The sequence below is a fragment of the Cyprinodon tularosa genome, unplaced genomic scaffold (assembly GCF_016077235.1).
Source record: "Cyprinodon tularosa strain WSP-4 unplaced genomic scaffold, ASM1607723v1 ctg1038, whole genome shotgun sequence".
NCBI lineage: Eukaryota > Metazoa > Chordata > Actinopteri > Cyprinodontiformes > Cyprinodontidae > Cyprinodon > Cyprinodon tularosa.
The window spans coordinates 193,808-206,681 of NW_024037825.1; the positions used below are offsets into that span (position 1 = coordinate 193,808).

Consider the following 12,874-nt stretch of genomic DNA (forward strand, 5'->3'; position numbering starts at 1 on the left):
ACTGGGGGGCCCTTTTCGGGCTACCCGGCCCCCCACGGTCTAAAAAAGGGGGGCCCCCTACTGGTCTACTGGGGCCCTTTACTGGTCTACTGGGGCCCCTACTGGTCTACTGGGCCCCCCTTTTTTTGGGCTTTCTGGGGCCCTTTACTGGCTTTCTGGGCCCCCTTTAAAATGGGCCCCAAAAGGGGTCCCTTTAGTGGGGCTACCCCGGGCCCCCTACTGGGCTTAAATGGGGCCCCTATACTGCCCTAAAAAAGGGCCCTTTTTTTGGGCTACTGGCCCCCTACTGGGCAAATGGGCCCCTATAAAAGGCCCCACGACCCCCTTTAAAACCGGTCTACTGGGCCCCCTACTGGGCCCAACTGGGCCCCTACTGCCCCCCAACCCAGTCCCTTTTTCCCGGTTTTACTGAACCCCCTACTGGCTACTTTGGGCCCCCCTTTTGGTCCCACTGAGGGCCCCCTTTACTTTGGGCTAAATGGGGGCCCCCTTTCTGGTCTACGGGGGACCTCTCTGAGACCGTCTACTGGGGGCCCCCATACTCCCTACATTTCCCCTTTAATTTGTCTACGGGGCCCCCTTTCGGGGCCCCACTTGGCCCCCCCAATGACACTGGGGGCCCTTTAACCCGGGCTACTTGGCCAAAAGCCCCCACTGGGGGCCCCTTTTCTGGGCTACTGGGCCCATTAACTGGGCTACCCGGGGCCCCCCACTGGGCTACTGGGGCCCCCTTTTCTTCTACTGGGGGCCCTTTTAAATGTTTTACTTGGGGCCCCCCACTTTGGGCTACGGGGCCCCTTTTTTGGCTACTGGGGCCCCCCACTGATTACGGGCCCTTTTAAATGGTCTACTGGTCCCCCTGCCCCCTACTGGGGGCCCCTTTTCTTTTACTGGCCCTTTCCCGGGCACCTGGGCCCCCCAAGGGCTACGGGCCCCTTTACTGGTCTACTGGGGGCCCCTTTTTTGGTCTAAATGGGGCCCCCCAAAGGGCTAAAGGGCCCCCTTTTCTGGGCTACCCCGGGGCCCCCTTTTCTGCCCTACCCGGGCCCTTTTCCCCGGGGCCCACTGGGCCCCCTACGGGCAAATGGGGCCCCCTATACCCGCCCTAAAATAGTCCCCCTTTTTTTGGGCTACCCGGGGGCCCCCCACTTTTACTGGGCCCCCTAAATGGGGCCTACTGGGGCCCTTTACTGGTCTACTGGTCCACTGCCCTACTGGGGCCCTTTACTGGTCTACTGGGGGCCCTTTACTGGTCTACTGATCTCCCCTTTCCCTACGGGGCCCCTTTTCTTCTACTGGGGGCCCTTTTTCTGGGCTACTGGAAATCCCTGGGCCCCACGGGGGCCCTTTACTGGTCTACCCGGGGGCCTTACCCGGTCTACGGCCCCCTACCTGGTCTACTGGGCCCCCCTTTTCTGGGCTAAATTACCCCCTACTGGCAAAAGGGCCCCTAACTGCCCTACGGGGTTCCCCCTTTTTTTGGGCTCTGGGCCCCCCCTTTCTTCTACTGGGGGCCCTTTTCTTTCACGGGCCCCCAAATGGTCTACTGGGGGCCCCCTTTCTGGTCCTTTCCTTTGGGGGCCCTTTAAATGGCTACTTGGGGGCCCCCACTGGGCACGGGGCCCCCTTTTCTGCCCTACGGGGTCCCTTTTTTGGGGCACTCCCCCCCACGGGCTACTGGGGGCCCTTTTTCCGGTTCCAAAACCCGGGGCCCCCCACTTTGGGCACGGGCCCCTATACTGCCCCCAAAGGGGTCCCTTTAAATTTGGGGGTTTAAATGGGGCCCCCTACTGGTCTACTGGGGCCCCCCACTGGGGGTACTGGGGGGCCCCTTTTCTGGGCGACTGGGCCCCCTACTGGCTACTGGGCCCCTTTAAATGGGCACTTGGGGCCCCTTTAAATGGGTTCTACTGGGGCCCCCCACTGGGCTACTTGGGGCCCTTTACCCGGCTACGGGGCCCCCCACTGGGGCTACGGGCCCCTTTTCGGTCTCTGGGCCCCCCTACTGGGCTAATGGGGCCCTTAACCCGGTTTTACTTGGCCCCCCACTGGGGCTAAATGGGGGCCCCCAAATGATCTTTCTTGGGGCCCCTTTTCCCGGTCACTGGGCCCCTTCCCCCGGTCTACCCGGCCCCTTTACTGGCCCACCGGGCCCTTTTCTGGTCTACCGGGCCCCTATAAAAGCCCTACGGGGTCCCTTTTGTGGGGCTAAAAGGGGCCCCCCACTGGTCTACTGGGCCCCCAAAACTGCCCTACTTTCCCTTTTTTTGGGCTACTTTCTCCCCCCTAAAATGGTCACTGGGGCCCCCATACTTTCCCCCACTGACCCCTTTAAAATGGTTTTACGGGGCCCCCAAAATACTGGGCAAATGGGGCCCCCATACTGGCCCCCACGGAGTCCCTTTTCTGGGCTATGAACCGCTACGGGCTAATGGGCCCCCCTTTTTGGTCCCAAATGACCCCCTTTTCTTTGGGCTTTCTGGGCCCCTTTACTGGTCTAAAGATACCCTTCCCCCCTGAAACCGGGCCAAATGGGCCCCTAACGCCAACCTGAGGCCCTTTATGGGGGACTGGGGCCCCCAAATGGGCTACCCGGGGCCCCCCACTATCTACTGGGGCCCTTTACCCGGTCTAAATGGTCCACTGCCCAAATGGGGCCCTTTTCTGGCACTGGGGGCCCCTTTTCTGGCTAAATGGGCCCCCCCACTGGTCTACCTGGGCCCCCTTTAACCCGGTCTACGGGGCCCTTTAAATGGTCTAAAATTTTGGGGCCCCCCAATGGGGCTACTGGGGGCCCCTTTTCTGCTACTGGGCCCCCCACGATCTACTGGGGCCCTTTTTTCCCGGGCTACTTCCACGCCCTACGGGGGCCCCTTTTCTGGTCTAACTGGGGGCCCCTTAACTGGGCTACGGCCCCCCCACTGTCTACTGGGGCCCTTTTCTGGTCTACCCCCCTTTAAATGGTCTAACTGGCCCCCCCTACTGGGCTACTGGCCCCTTTTAAATGGTTTTAAATGGCCCCTTTTTCTGCCCCAACCCGGGGGCCCCTTTTCCCGGGGCTACCCGGCCCCCAAATGGTCTACTGGGCCCCCTTTACTGGTCTAAATGGGGGCCCTTTAAACCGGTCTAAATTTGGGCCCCCCACTTTGGGCCCACTGGGGGCCCTTTTTCTTTTACTGGCTCCCCCTACTGGTCTACTGGGCCCCCTTTTCTGGTCTACTTTGGGCCCCCCCACGGTTTTCTTTCCCCTTTAAATGCCCTACGTTTCCCTTTATTGGTCTACTGGGGCCCCCCACGGTCAACCCGGGGCCTTTACTGGCTACTGGGCCCCTGCCCTACGGGGCCCCTTTTCTGGGCAACTGAACCCCTTCCCCCCTGGGGCCCCTTTTCTGTCTACTGGGCCCGTTTTCTGGGCAACTGGTCCACTGCCCCAAATGGGCTTTTCTGGTCTACTGGGCCCCCTGCCCTACTGGGGGCCCCTTTTCCCGGGCCCACGGGGCCCATTAACTTTCCCACTGGGGCCCCCCACTGGTCTTTCTGGCCCCCCCAAAAAGGGCTAAGGGCCCCTTTTTGGTCACGGGCCCTTTCCCTACTGGGGGCCCCTTTTCTTTTACTGGCCCCCTAAATGGCTACCCGGGGGCCTTTACTGTCTACTTCCACTCCCACTGGGGGCCCCTTTTCTGGTCTACTGACCCCTGCCCTACTGGGGGCCCCTTTTCTGGGCTACTTGGGGCCCCTTACTGGTCTTCTGGTCCCCCTCCCTACTGGGGGGCCTTTTTCCCGTTTTAAATGGCCCCTGCCCTACTGGGGCCCCTTTTTTTTTTCTGGGCCCACTGGGGGCCCCTTACTGGTCTACCTTTGGGGGGGCCCCTACGGGCTACCCGGCCCCCTACTGGTCTACCCGGGCCCTTTACTGGTCACTGGCCCCCTGCCCCAAAATGGGGGCCCCTTTTCTGTCTACTGGTCCCCCCTGCCCCACTGGGGGGCCCCCTTTCTGGTCTACTGGGCCCATTATGGGCACTGGGCCCCCCCCAACCCGGTTTTTACTGGGCCCCCTTTTCTGGTCTACCCGGGGCCCCCTTTAAATGGGTCTACTGGGCCCCCCACTGGTCTACTGGGGGCCCTTTTTCTGGTCTACTTGGGTCCCCCACTGGTCTACTGGGGCCCCTTTAACTGGGTTCTTTTCCCGGGCCCCTACTGGGGTCTACTGGCCCCTAAAACGGGCCCCACGTAATTTCCCCTTTAAAGGGCTACTGGCCCCCCACTTGGGCAGGGCCCCCTACTGGGGCTACTGGGGGCCTTTAACCGCTACCTTTGGGCCCAAACCCCACTGGGGGCCCCTTTTCGGGGCTACTGGGGCCCCTTTTAAATGGTTTTAAATGATCCACCCCGCCCCACGGGGGGCCCTTTTTCTGGGCAAATGGGGCCCTTTTCTTGGGGCTACGAACCACTTTCCCCACTGGGGCCCTTTTCTGGGCTACTTTGGGGCCCCTTAACTGGTCTACTGGGCCCCCCCACTGGGTCTTCTGGGGCCCCCTTTTCTGGTCCCACTGGAAACCCCCCACTTTGGGCTACTGGGGCCCCATACTGCCCTCCCGGGGTCCCTTTTTTGGTCTACTGGGGCCCCCCACTGGTCTACTGGGGGCCCTTTTCTGGTCCCCACTTGGGCCCCCCCACCCGGTTTTAAATGGGCCCCTTTACTGGGCAAAGGGGGCCCCTTTTCTTGGCTAAATGGGGGGCCCCCCACGGTCCCACTGGGGCCCCCATACTCCCTACGGAGTCCCTTTTATTGGGCTACGGGCCCCTTAAATGGGCACTGGGGGCCCCCTTAAAATGGTCCCACTGGGGCCCCCTACTGGTCTACTGGGCCCCTATACTGCCCTACGGAGTCCCTTTATTGGTCTACTGGGCCCCCTACTGGTCTACTGGGCCCCTATACTGCCCTACTGGGCCCCTTTACTGGTCTACTGGGCCCCCTACTGGTCTACTGGGCCCCTATACTGCCCTACGGAGTCCCTTTACTGGTCTACTGAGACCGTCTACTGGTCTACTGGGCCCCCCTTCTGGTCTACTGAGCCCCTTTACTGGTCTACTGGGCCCCTTTACTGGTCTACTGAGACCGTCTACTGGTCTACTGGGCCCCCTTTACTGGTCTACTGGGCCCGTCTACTGGTCTACTGGGCCCCCTACTGGTCTACTGGGGCCCTTTACTGGTCTACTGGGCCCCCTACTGGTCTACTGGGCCCCTTTACTGGTCTACTGGGCCCCTTTACTGGTCTACTGAGACCGTCTACTGGGCCCCCTTTACTGGTCTACTGAGACCGTCTACTGGTCTACTGGGCCCCCTTTACTGGTCTACTGAGCCCGTCTATTGGTCTACTGGGCCCCGAGGAGGAAATATGGCAGTAAAACAAATTTCATATTTCTTTGGAAAACGACCACCAGTGAAGAAGATGGGGTATGCTGGTCTGATGGGTATGCTGGTCTGATGGGGTATGCTGATCTGATGGGGTATGCTGGTCTGATGGGGTATGCTGGTCTGATGGGGTATGCTGATCTGATGGGGTATGCTGGTCTGATGGGTATGCTGGTCTGATGGGGTATGCTGGTCTGATGGGTATGCTGGTCTGATGGGTATGCTGGTCTGATGGGGTATGCTGATCTGATGGGGTATGCTGATCTGATGGGGTATGCTGGTCTGATGGGGTGTGCTGATCTGATGGGGTATGCTGGTCTGATGGGTATGCTGGTCTGATGGGGTATGCTGGTCTGATGGGTATGCTGGTCTGATGGGTATGCTGGTCTGATGGGGTATGCTGATCTGATGGGGTATGCTGATCTGATGGGTATGCTGGTCTGATGGGGTATGCTGGTCTGATGGGTATGCTGGTCTGATGGGTATGCTGGTCTGATGGGGTATGCTGATCTGATGGGGTATGCTGGTCTGATCGGGGTATGCTGATCTGATGGGGTGTGCTGATCTGATGGGGTATAATGGTCTGATCGGGTATGCTGGTCTGATGGGGTGTGCTGTTCTGATGGGGTATGCTGGTCTGACGGGGTGTGCTGGTCTGATGGGGTATGCTGGTCTGATGGGGTATGCTGGTCTGATGGGTATGCTGGTCTGATGGGTATGCTGGTCTGATCGGGGCATGCTTGTCTGATGGGGCATGCTGGTCTGATGGGTATGCTGATCTGATGGGGTATGCTGATCTGATGGGGTATGCTGGTCTGATGGGTATGCTGGTCTGATGGGTATGCTGGTCTGATCGGGGCATGCTGGTCTGATGGGGTATGCTGGTCTGATGGGGTATGCTGGTCTGATCGGAGTATGCTGATCTGATGGGGTATGCTGGTCTGATCGGGGTATGCTGATCTGATGGGGTATGCTGGTCTGATCGGGGTATGCTGATCTGATGGGGTATGCTGGTCTGATCGGGGTATGCTGATCTGATGGGGTATGCTGGTCTGATCGGGGTATGCTGATCTGATGGGGTGTGCTGATCTGATGGGGTGTGCTGGTCTGATGGGGTGTTCTGGTCTGATGGGGTATGCTGGTCTGATGGGGTATGCTGGTCTGATGGGGTCTGCTGGTCTGATGGGGTATGCTGGTCTGATGGGGTATGCTGGTCTGATGGGGTCTGCCTGTCTGATGGGATATGCTGATCTGATGGGGTATGCTGGTCTGATGGGGTGTGCTGGTCTGATGGGGTCTGCTGGTCTGATGGGGTATGCTGGTCTGATGGGGTATGCTGGTCTGATGGGGTCTGCCTGTCTGATGGGGTCTGCTGGTCTGATTGGGTCTGCTGGTCTGATGGGGTATGCTGGTCTGATGGGGTATGCTGGTCTGATTGGGTCTGCTGGTCTGATGGGGTATGCTGGTCTGATTGGGTCTGCTGGTCTGATGGGGTATGCTGGTCTGATGGGGTCTGCTGGTCTGATGGGGTCTGCTGGTCTGATGGGGTCTGCTGGTCTGATGGGGTGTGCTGGTCTGATGGGGTCTGCTGGTCTGATGGGGTATGCTGGTCTGATGGGGTATGCTGGTCTGATGGGGTATGCTGGTCTGATGGGGTCTGCCTGTCTGATGGGGTCTTCTGGTCTGATTGGGTCTGCTGGTCTGATGGGGTATGCTGGTCTGATGGGGTCTGCTGGTCTGATGGGGTATGCTGGTCTGATGGGGTCTGCTGGTCTGATTGGGTCTGCTGGTCTGATGGGGTATGCTGGTCTGATGGGGTCTGCTGGTCTGATGGGATATGCTGATCTGATGGGGTGTGCTGGTCTGATGGGGTGTGCTGATCTGACGGGGTGTGCTGGTCTGACGGGGTATGCTGGTCTGACAGAACAGAGGTCCCTCCAATCTCCTTGAGCTTCTCTCAGCTCCTGACGGTGAGTTTCAGCTGCACCATCTGGAGCAGCTGGTTGCCATGAAGCAGAACCTAAATGAGATGTTCTCCTGACTGACTGGTCAGCCTTACTTGACCCAGACTAAAGGAGGTAGACCACCTACATGTTCTGGTGAGCTGAGTCAGTCTGACCTCCATGTGCTGTTTTGGGGGGTTCTCACCTGTGCAGGGCTGACACTTATTGGCTCCCTGAGAACAATCCAGGTGACGCTCTCCAACAGGGGTGGGGTGGTCAAAGAGCCCTCATAAGTCCAGTAATCCAGGGAAGCAGGAAGGAGAGTTCTTGCATCAAAGTTGGAGAAGGTGGTCTGCTTCCCCTGTAGGTCCGGTCAGGAAAGAAGGAGACATACGGCCGATCAGTACAGGAGCAACTGGCAACGCGTCCCTCCCACCATGTCGGACGGTTTACCTTGGTCTTAATGGCGTCCAAAGCATCCAGAACCTTCTGGAGGCGGGGGTTGGCTGCACCGATCTGATGGAAACATGGAGCTTATTCAGCTTCTTCAGCTAGCACCTTCTGCTCTGGATGAAGCAGCTCTTACCTTCAGGAAGATCCCCACCACAGCCAGTCCGTCGGGCTTATCGGCCGCCTCCCCGAAGCTGGGGTACTTGGTGTTCCAGTGGACCAGGTGGAGCTGAAGAAGAAGAGGGCACAGGTGTTCATGGCGTGGTCAGGATGAGAGGAAAGCTCTGTTCCAGCGTTACCGCGGTTACCTCACAGGGGAACCTGATGCCGTTGATGGTGTGCTCAGAGCCTCGGTCGTCTCTGCCCCCCCAGTGGAAATGGAACTGCTTCAGACGGTAGGTTCCAGGGACGGGGCCTCCAGTCAGCGCTGAGAAACACAAACAGTTCCTGAACACCAACCAGAAGTCATTCTAAAGGCCGACACCTCGTTTAGTACAGCAGCTGCTGGAGAAATTCCAGATAAACCTCAAAGAGCAGATCGTAGCTTAGAGACTGACTTTTATCAGCGTTTATAAAAATATGGGAGTGAAAATCTCCTAAACATCTATATCCAGCCATTCAGCAAAGATCCTGCTGCATGGCTGCACATCTGACATATGACCCTTGAATGATAGATTATCTACTGGAAATGAAGTTGGAAAAAAGTTAAGTAAAGAAAAAAAGTTAATAAGTCTAGTTAACAATTAGATTTAGGTTTATAAACTAAAAAATGTCAGTGCCAGTATCAGTATTGATGCTTCTAAGGTTATGTTGGACCAAATAAAAATTTGTTTCTTTCACTCTCAGAGGGTTTTTCATGAATTTCCTCTAGAAGAACTTTTGTTAGTTTTCTTAATATATTGTTGAAAGTTGTTTCTGGTTATTGTATTGATATTAATTTTTAACTTAAAAAAATAAATTTATTAAATTTTTATCATATAATCCCTTTTTTTTGAATGTTTCAAAGGTAATAAGGACTTGTCCTGGATTCCATTAACACTATTGGCTGGAAATGTTAAAGTTTTCACTATAAAGGGTTAAATAAACCGTCCTATGACGAACCGCTGCAGCAATAGTTTGGTTTATAGGAGGTATTTATCTGCAGCAGCAACAGCGCGGTGGTGAAGGGCTGAACCTGCATACTGAGCTGCAGATAGCAGATAAGGCGGCGTTTCCATCAGGCTTATCTGAGGGCATCCAGCCTGGGTGGAGGCATCAGCCCCCGTCCTACAGCTACACCCATAAGAGTCATAAGAATAAAGGCAGAGATGTTTTGCCAATAAAAGAATAAAATAATGAAACGGATGAAATTGAGATGCTGATGTCATCATTATCAGTGTTTAAAGTATGGGTCCATGAAGCCAAACCATCAGAACCAGCAGGGGGGTCAGTGCGGCTTACTGGAGCTGTCCGTGTCGTCCACAAAGTCCACCTGGAAGGAGTGTCCGTTGTTCAGGATGCCCTTGGCGTTGGACGGGTCGTACTGGAGCTTCAGACGCTTCAGCGACGGGTCATACTGGGCCTCCTTGGTCACAATGTCGATGGGGGACTGCCGGGGGCCGTTAGCCAGCGGGTATTCCTCCCCCCAGGTGTCGGGTCCTACCGGTGGAGCAGAGGGGACTCATTCAAACTTCTACATGTAGATCAGGCAGCATAGAGCCAGAGCTGCAGGAACCTGCAACTGACAGAGCTTCTCCTTAACCCCTAGAACCCTACGGACCCACCGGCGGGTCCAGCTGCTACGTGACCTCGTAATTTTAACAAACCCCCAGTATTGATGTAAAAAACACATTTGGCACAGTTTGGTGACATTTATGGATAAATGTGCCAAAATGGCCTCTCCGCCTAAGAAATCTCTCACTAATACCATTCTAAAATAAATATGATTCATCTGATTGAGTCCAAACTTGGTATATTTTTACACAACATTTAGATTTGAAAGTCTGTACTACTTTTTTGTGCTATAAATAATATTTTGGTAGTGTTTTGCAATGTTTATTTCAAAGAAAATTTTGGTGAGGTTCAAAAAATGCAAAATATTTTGTATTTTGTCCCTAATATTTCAGGCAGGGTCAAAGCTACAATGGTGCTGACACCAGAAAACCATTCTATGACATCTTACCTTTACAGAGGTACCAAAAGTTTCTTCTTAAATCTAATAGCTGTGAGGCTATAAGTGATTTACTTTTGTGTGTTTTTGTCAGGCAGAAATTTATTTATAACCCCTTAGGGTGTAAGAGGTTAAGAACCCAGCTCTAACGGAGCAGCAGGGACAGAAACAGGGGCCCCTGGATTCTGTCAGGGACCCAGGGGCCACTGTGGGGCCACTGTGGGGCCGAGGCTCTCTGTTAAACATTTGGAACTGATGAGATCTTTACTGCATTTCTAACATTTTCTAACTTAAAAAAACAAAACAACACAAAAAAATTGATTCTCTCAGAAACAGCCTGAAACAGCCTGAAACAGCCTGAAACAGCCTGAAATAGCCTGAAATAGCCTGAAACAGCCTGAAACAGCCTGAAATAGCCTGAAACAGCCTGAAATAGCCTGAAACAGCCTGAAATAGCCTGAAATAGCCTGAAACAGCCTGAAACAGCCTGAAACAGCCTGAAATAGCCTGAAACAGCCTGAAACAGCCTGAAACAGCCTGAAATAGCCTGAAACAGCCTGAAACAGCCTGAAATAGCCTGAAACAGCCTGAAATAGCCTGAAACAGCCTGAAATAGCCTGAAATAGCCTGAAACAGCCTGAAACAGCCTGAAACAGCCTGAAACAGCCTGAAATAGCCTGAAACAGCCTGAAACAGCCTGAAACAGCCTGAAACAGCCTGAAATAGCCTGAAACAGCCTGAAACAGCCTGAAACAGCCTGAAATAGCCTGAAACAGCCTGAAACAGCCTGAAATAGCCTGAAACAGCCTGAAACAGCCTGAAACAGCCTGAAATAGCCTGAAACAGCCTGAAATAGCCTGAAACAGCCTGAAATAGCCTGAAATAGCCTGAAACAGCCTGAAACAGCCTGAAACAGCCTGAAACAGCCTGAAACAGCCTGAAATAGCCTGAAACAGCCTGAAACAGCCTGAAACAGCCTGAAATAGCCTGAAATAGCCTGAAACAGCCTGAAACAGCCTGAAACAGCCTGAAATAGCCTGAAACAGCCTGAAACAGCCTGAAACAGCCTGAAATAGCCTGAAACAGCCTGAAACAGCCTGAAATAGCCTGAAACAGCCTGAAACAGCCTGAAATAGCCTGAAACAGCCTGAAACAGCCTGAAATAGCCTGAAACAGCCTGAAACAGCCTGAAATAGCCTGAAACAGCCTGAAATAGCCTGAAATAGCCTGAAACAGCCTGAAACAGCCTGAAACAGCCTGAAATAGCCTGAAACAGCCTGAAACAGCCTGAAACAGCCTGAAATAGCCTGAAACAGCCTGAAACAGCCTGAAACAGCCTGAAATAGCCTGAAACAGCCTGAAATAGCCTGAAACAGCCTGAAACAGCCTGAAACAGCCTGAAATAGCCTGAAATAGCCTGAAACAGCCTGAAATAGCCTGAAACAGCCTGAAACAGCCTGAAACAGCCTGAAACAGCCTGAAATAGCCTGAAACAGCCTGAAACAGCCTGAAACAGCCTGAAACAGCCTGAAACAGCCTGAAACAGCTGTCAGTCATCATCATCATCCTCCTCCTCCTTCAAACCGGCTCCATGTGAACAGGTCTGAACAGAGAAACAGTTTCTCATCTGGATCCATTTGTCCCGACAGCAGTTATAGACAGGAGGCAGCAAGGGGCCCCCAGCGGCCTGTGGCCCCCAGCTGCCTGTGGCTACCAGCAGCCTGTGGCTCCCAGCAGCCTGTGGCCCCCAGCTGCCTGTGGCCCCCAGCAGCCTGTGGCCCCCAGCTGCCTGTGGCTACCAGCAGCCTGTGGCCCCCAGCAACCTGTGGCTCCCAGCAGCCTGTGGCCCCCAGCAGCCTGTGGCCCCCAGCAGCCTGTGGCTACCAGCAGCCTGTGGCCCCCAGCAGCCTGTGGCTCCCAGCAGCCTGTGGCCCCCAGCTGCCTGTGGCCCCCAGCAGCCTGTGGCCCCCAGCAGCCTGTGGCTCCCAGCAGCCTGTGGCCCCCAGCTGCCTGTGGCCCCCAGCGGCCTGTGGCCCCCAAGGGCCTGTGTCCCCACTGATGTGCGGAGGCTCCTTACCGTTGCTCGATCCGTATCCCCATCCGTGAGCCATGGCTGCTGCTGCTGAGGCCGATGATCGGTGCTCTGCAGGAGGGAAAGACGGCCGTCCTCTTATGGGGGGGCGGGGGGGGGGGGCTCCTCCCCTCCTCTGCTCCTCCTCTGCTCCTCCTCTGCTCCTCTCTTTGCTGTTTTGCTCCGAGGTGCTTTGCTTCAGTTTAACCGTGAAACATTAAAACTCGTCTGGATGAGCGTCTTCAGGAAAATCATTTAGATATTAATTTCTGTTTATAATCAGGATCTTCTGCTTCCAGCTGATAATAACATTATATTTATAGAAATATTGTGTCTTGATAAAACGGATGTTTAATATATAACTAAATATTGCTTTTCTTATTTAGCTGATTAGTTTAATAAAGGTAAATTAGAATGATCTCCAAACTAAGCAGAAATCGTTCGCAACTTAACAAAGAACAACACTAATGATTAGTTTCTTTATTATTCAATTAAAAAATGGCTGCTTTAATCAAACAACATATTTCCAATTAGAAACACCTTCACTTTACTACAGGAGAAAAACACTTTGGAATGCAAAAAACATAGTAGAGACTAAAACGACTCCATTTGAACACTTTTATTTGATAAAAGTCAAGTTTTAAAGTTTTAAAGGTTTAAAGCAACTTTTTAAAATTAAAGTAACATTGTTTTTTAATTGGACTGTATAATAGTTAGGACATTAGTGTCTTTATTGTTCAAGCTAAAATGAAGCTTCAAACAAACAACAATATCAATAAAAAAGTAACTTAAATGAAAACATAAATGCTTTCAATCATAGAAAATAGATTTTTAATCCAAATAAA

At 53.9% G+C, this 12,874-nt stretch overlaps 1 protein-coding gene across 1 annotated transcript; it reads right to left on the reverse strand.

Moving 5' to 3' along the window:
* Positions 1 to 7,510: 7,510 nt before the first annotated feature.
* LOC119781460 (carbonic anhydrase-like) lies at positions 7,511 to 12,115 on the reverse strand. The gene is made up of 6 exons (XM_038281944.1): positions 12,036 to 12,115; positions 9,250 to 9,447; positions 8,118 to 8,236; positions 7,946 to 8,038; positions 7,813 to 7,875; positions 7,511 to 7,720 (listed from the first exon to the last, which is right to left on the reverse strand). Exons 1-6 carry the CDS (start codon positions 12,067 to 12,069, stop codon positions 7,526 to 7,528), a joined length of 702 nt encoding a protein of 233 aa, XP_038137872.1. The 5' UTR covers positions 12,070 to 12,115; the 3' UTR covers positions 7,511 to 7,525.
* Positions 12,116 to 12,874: the final 759 nt, after the last annotated feature.

Excerpts from the sequence above, each read along its gene's own strand:
- LOC119781460 (XM_038281944.1), bottom strand. The coding sequence starts at position 12,069 with ATGGCTCACGGATGGGGATACGGATCGAGCAACG. Across the intron at positions 7,876-7,945 it reads TGGTGGGGATCTTCCTGAAG|ATCGGTGCAGCCAACCCCCG; the intron begins GTAAGAGCTGCT and ends TGTTTCCATCAG. Across the intron at positions 7,721-7,812 it reads TGGACGCCATTAAGACCAAG|GGGAAGCAGACCACCTTCTC; the intron begins GTAAACCGTCCG and ends CCGGACCTACAG.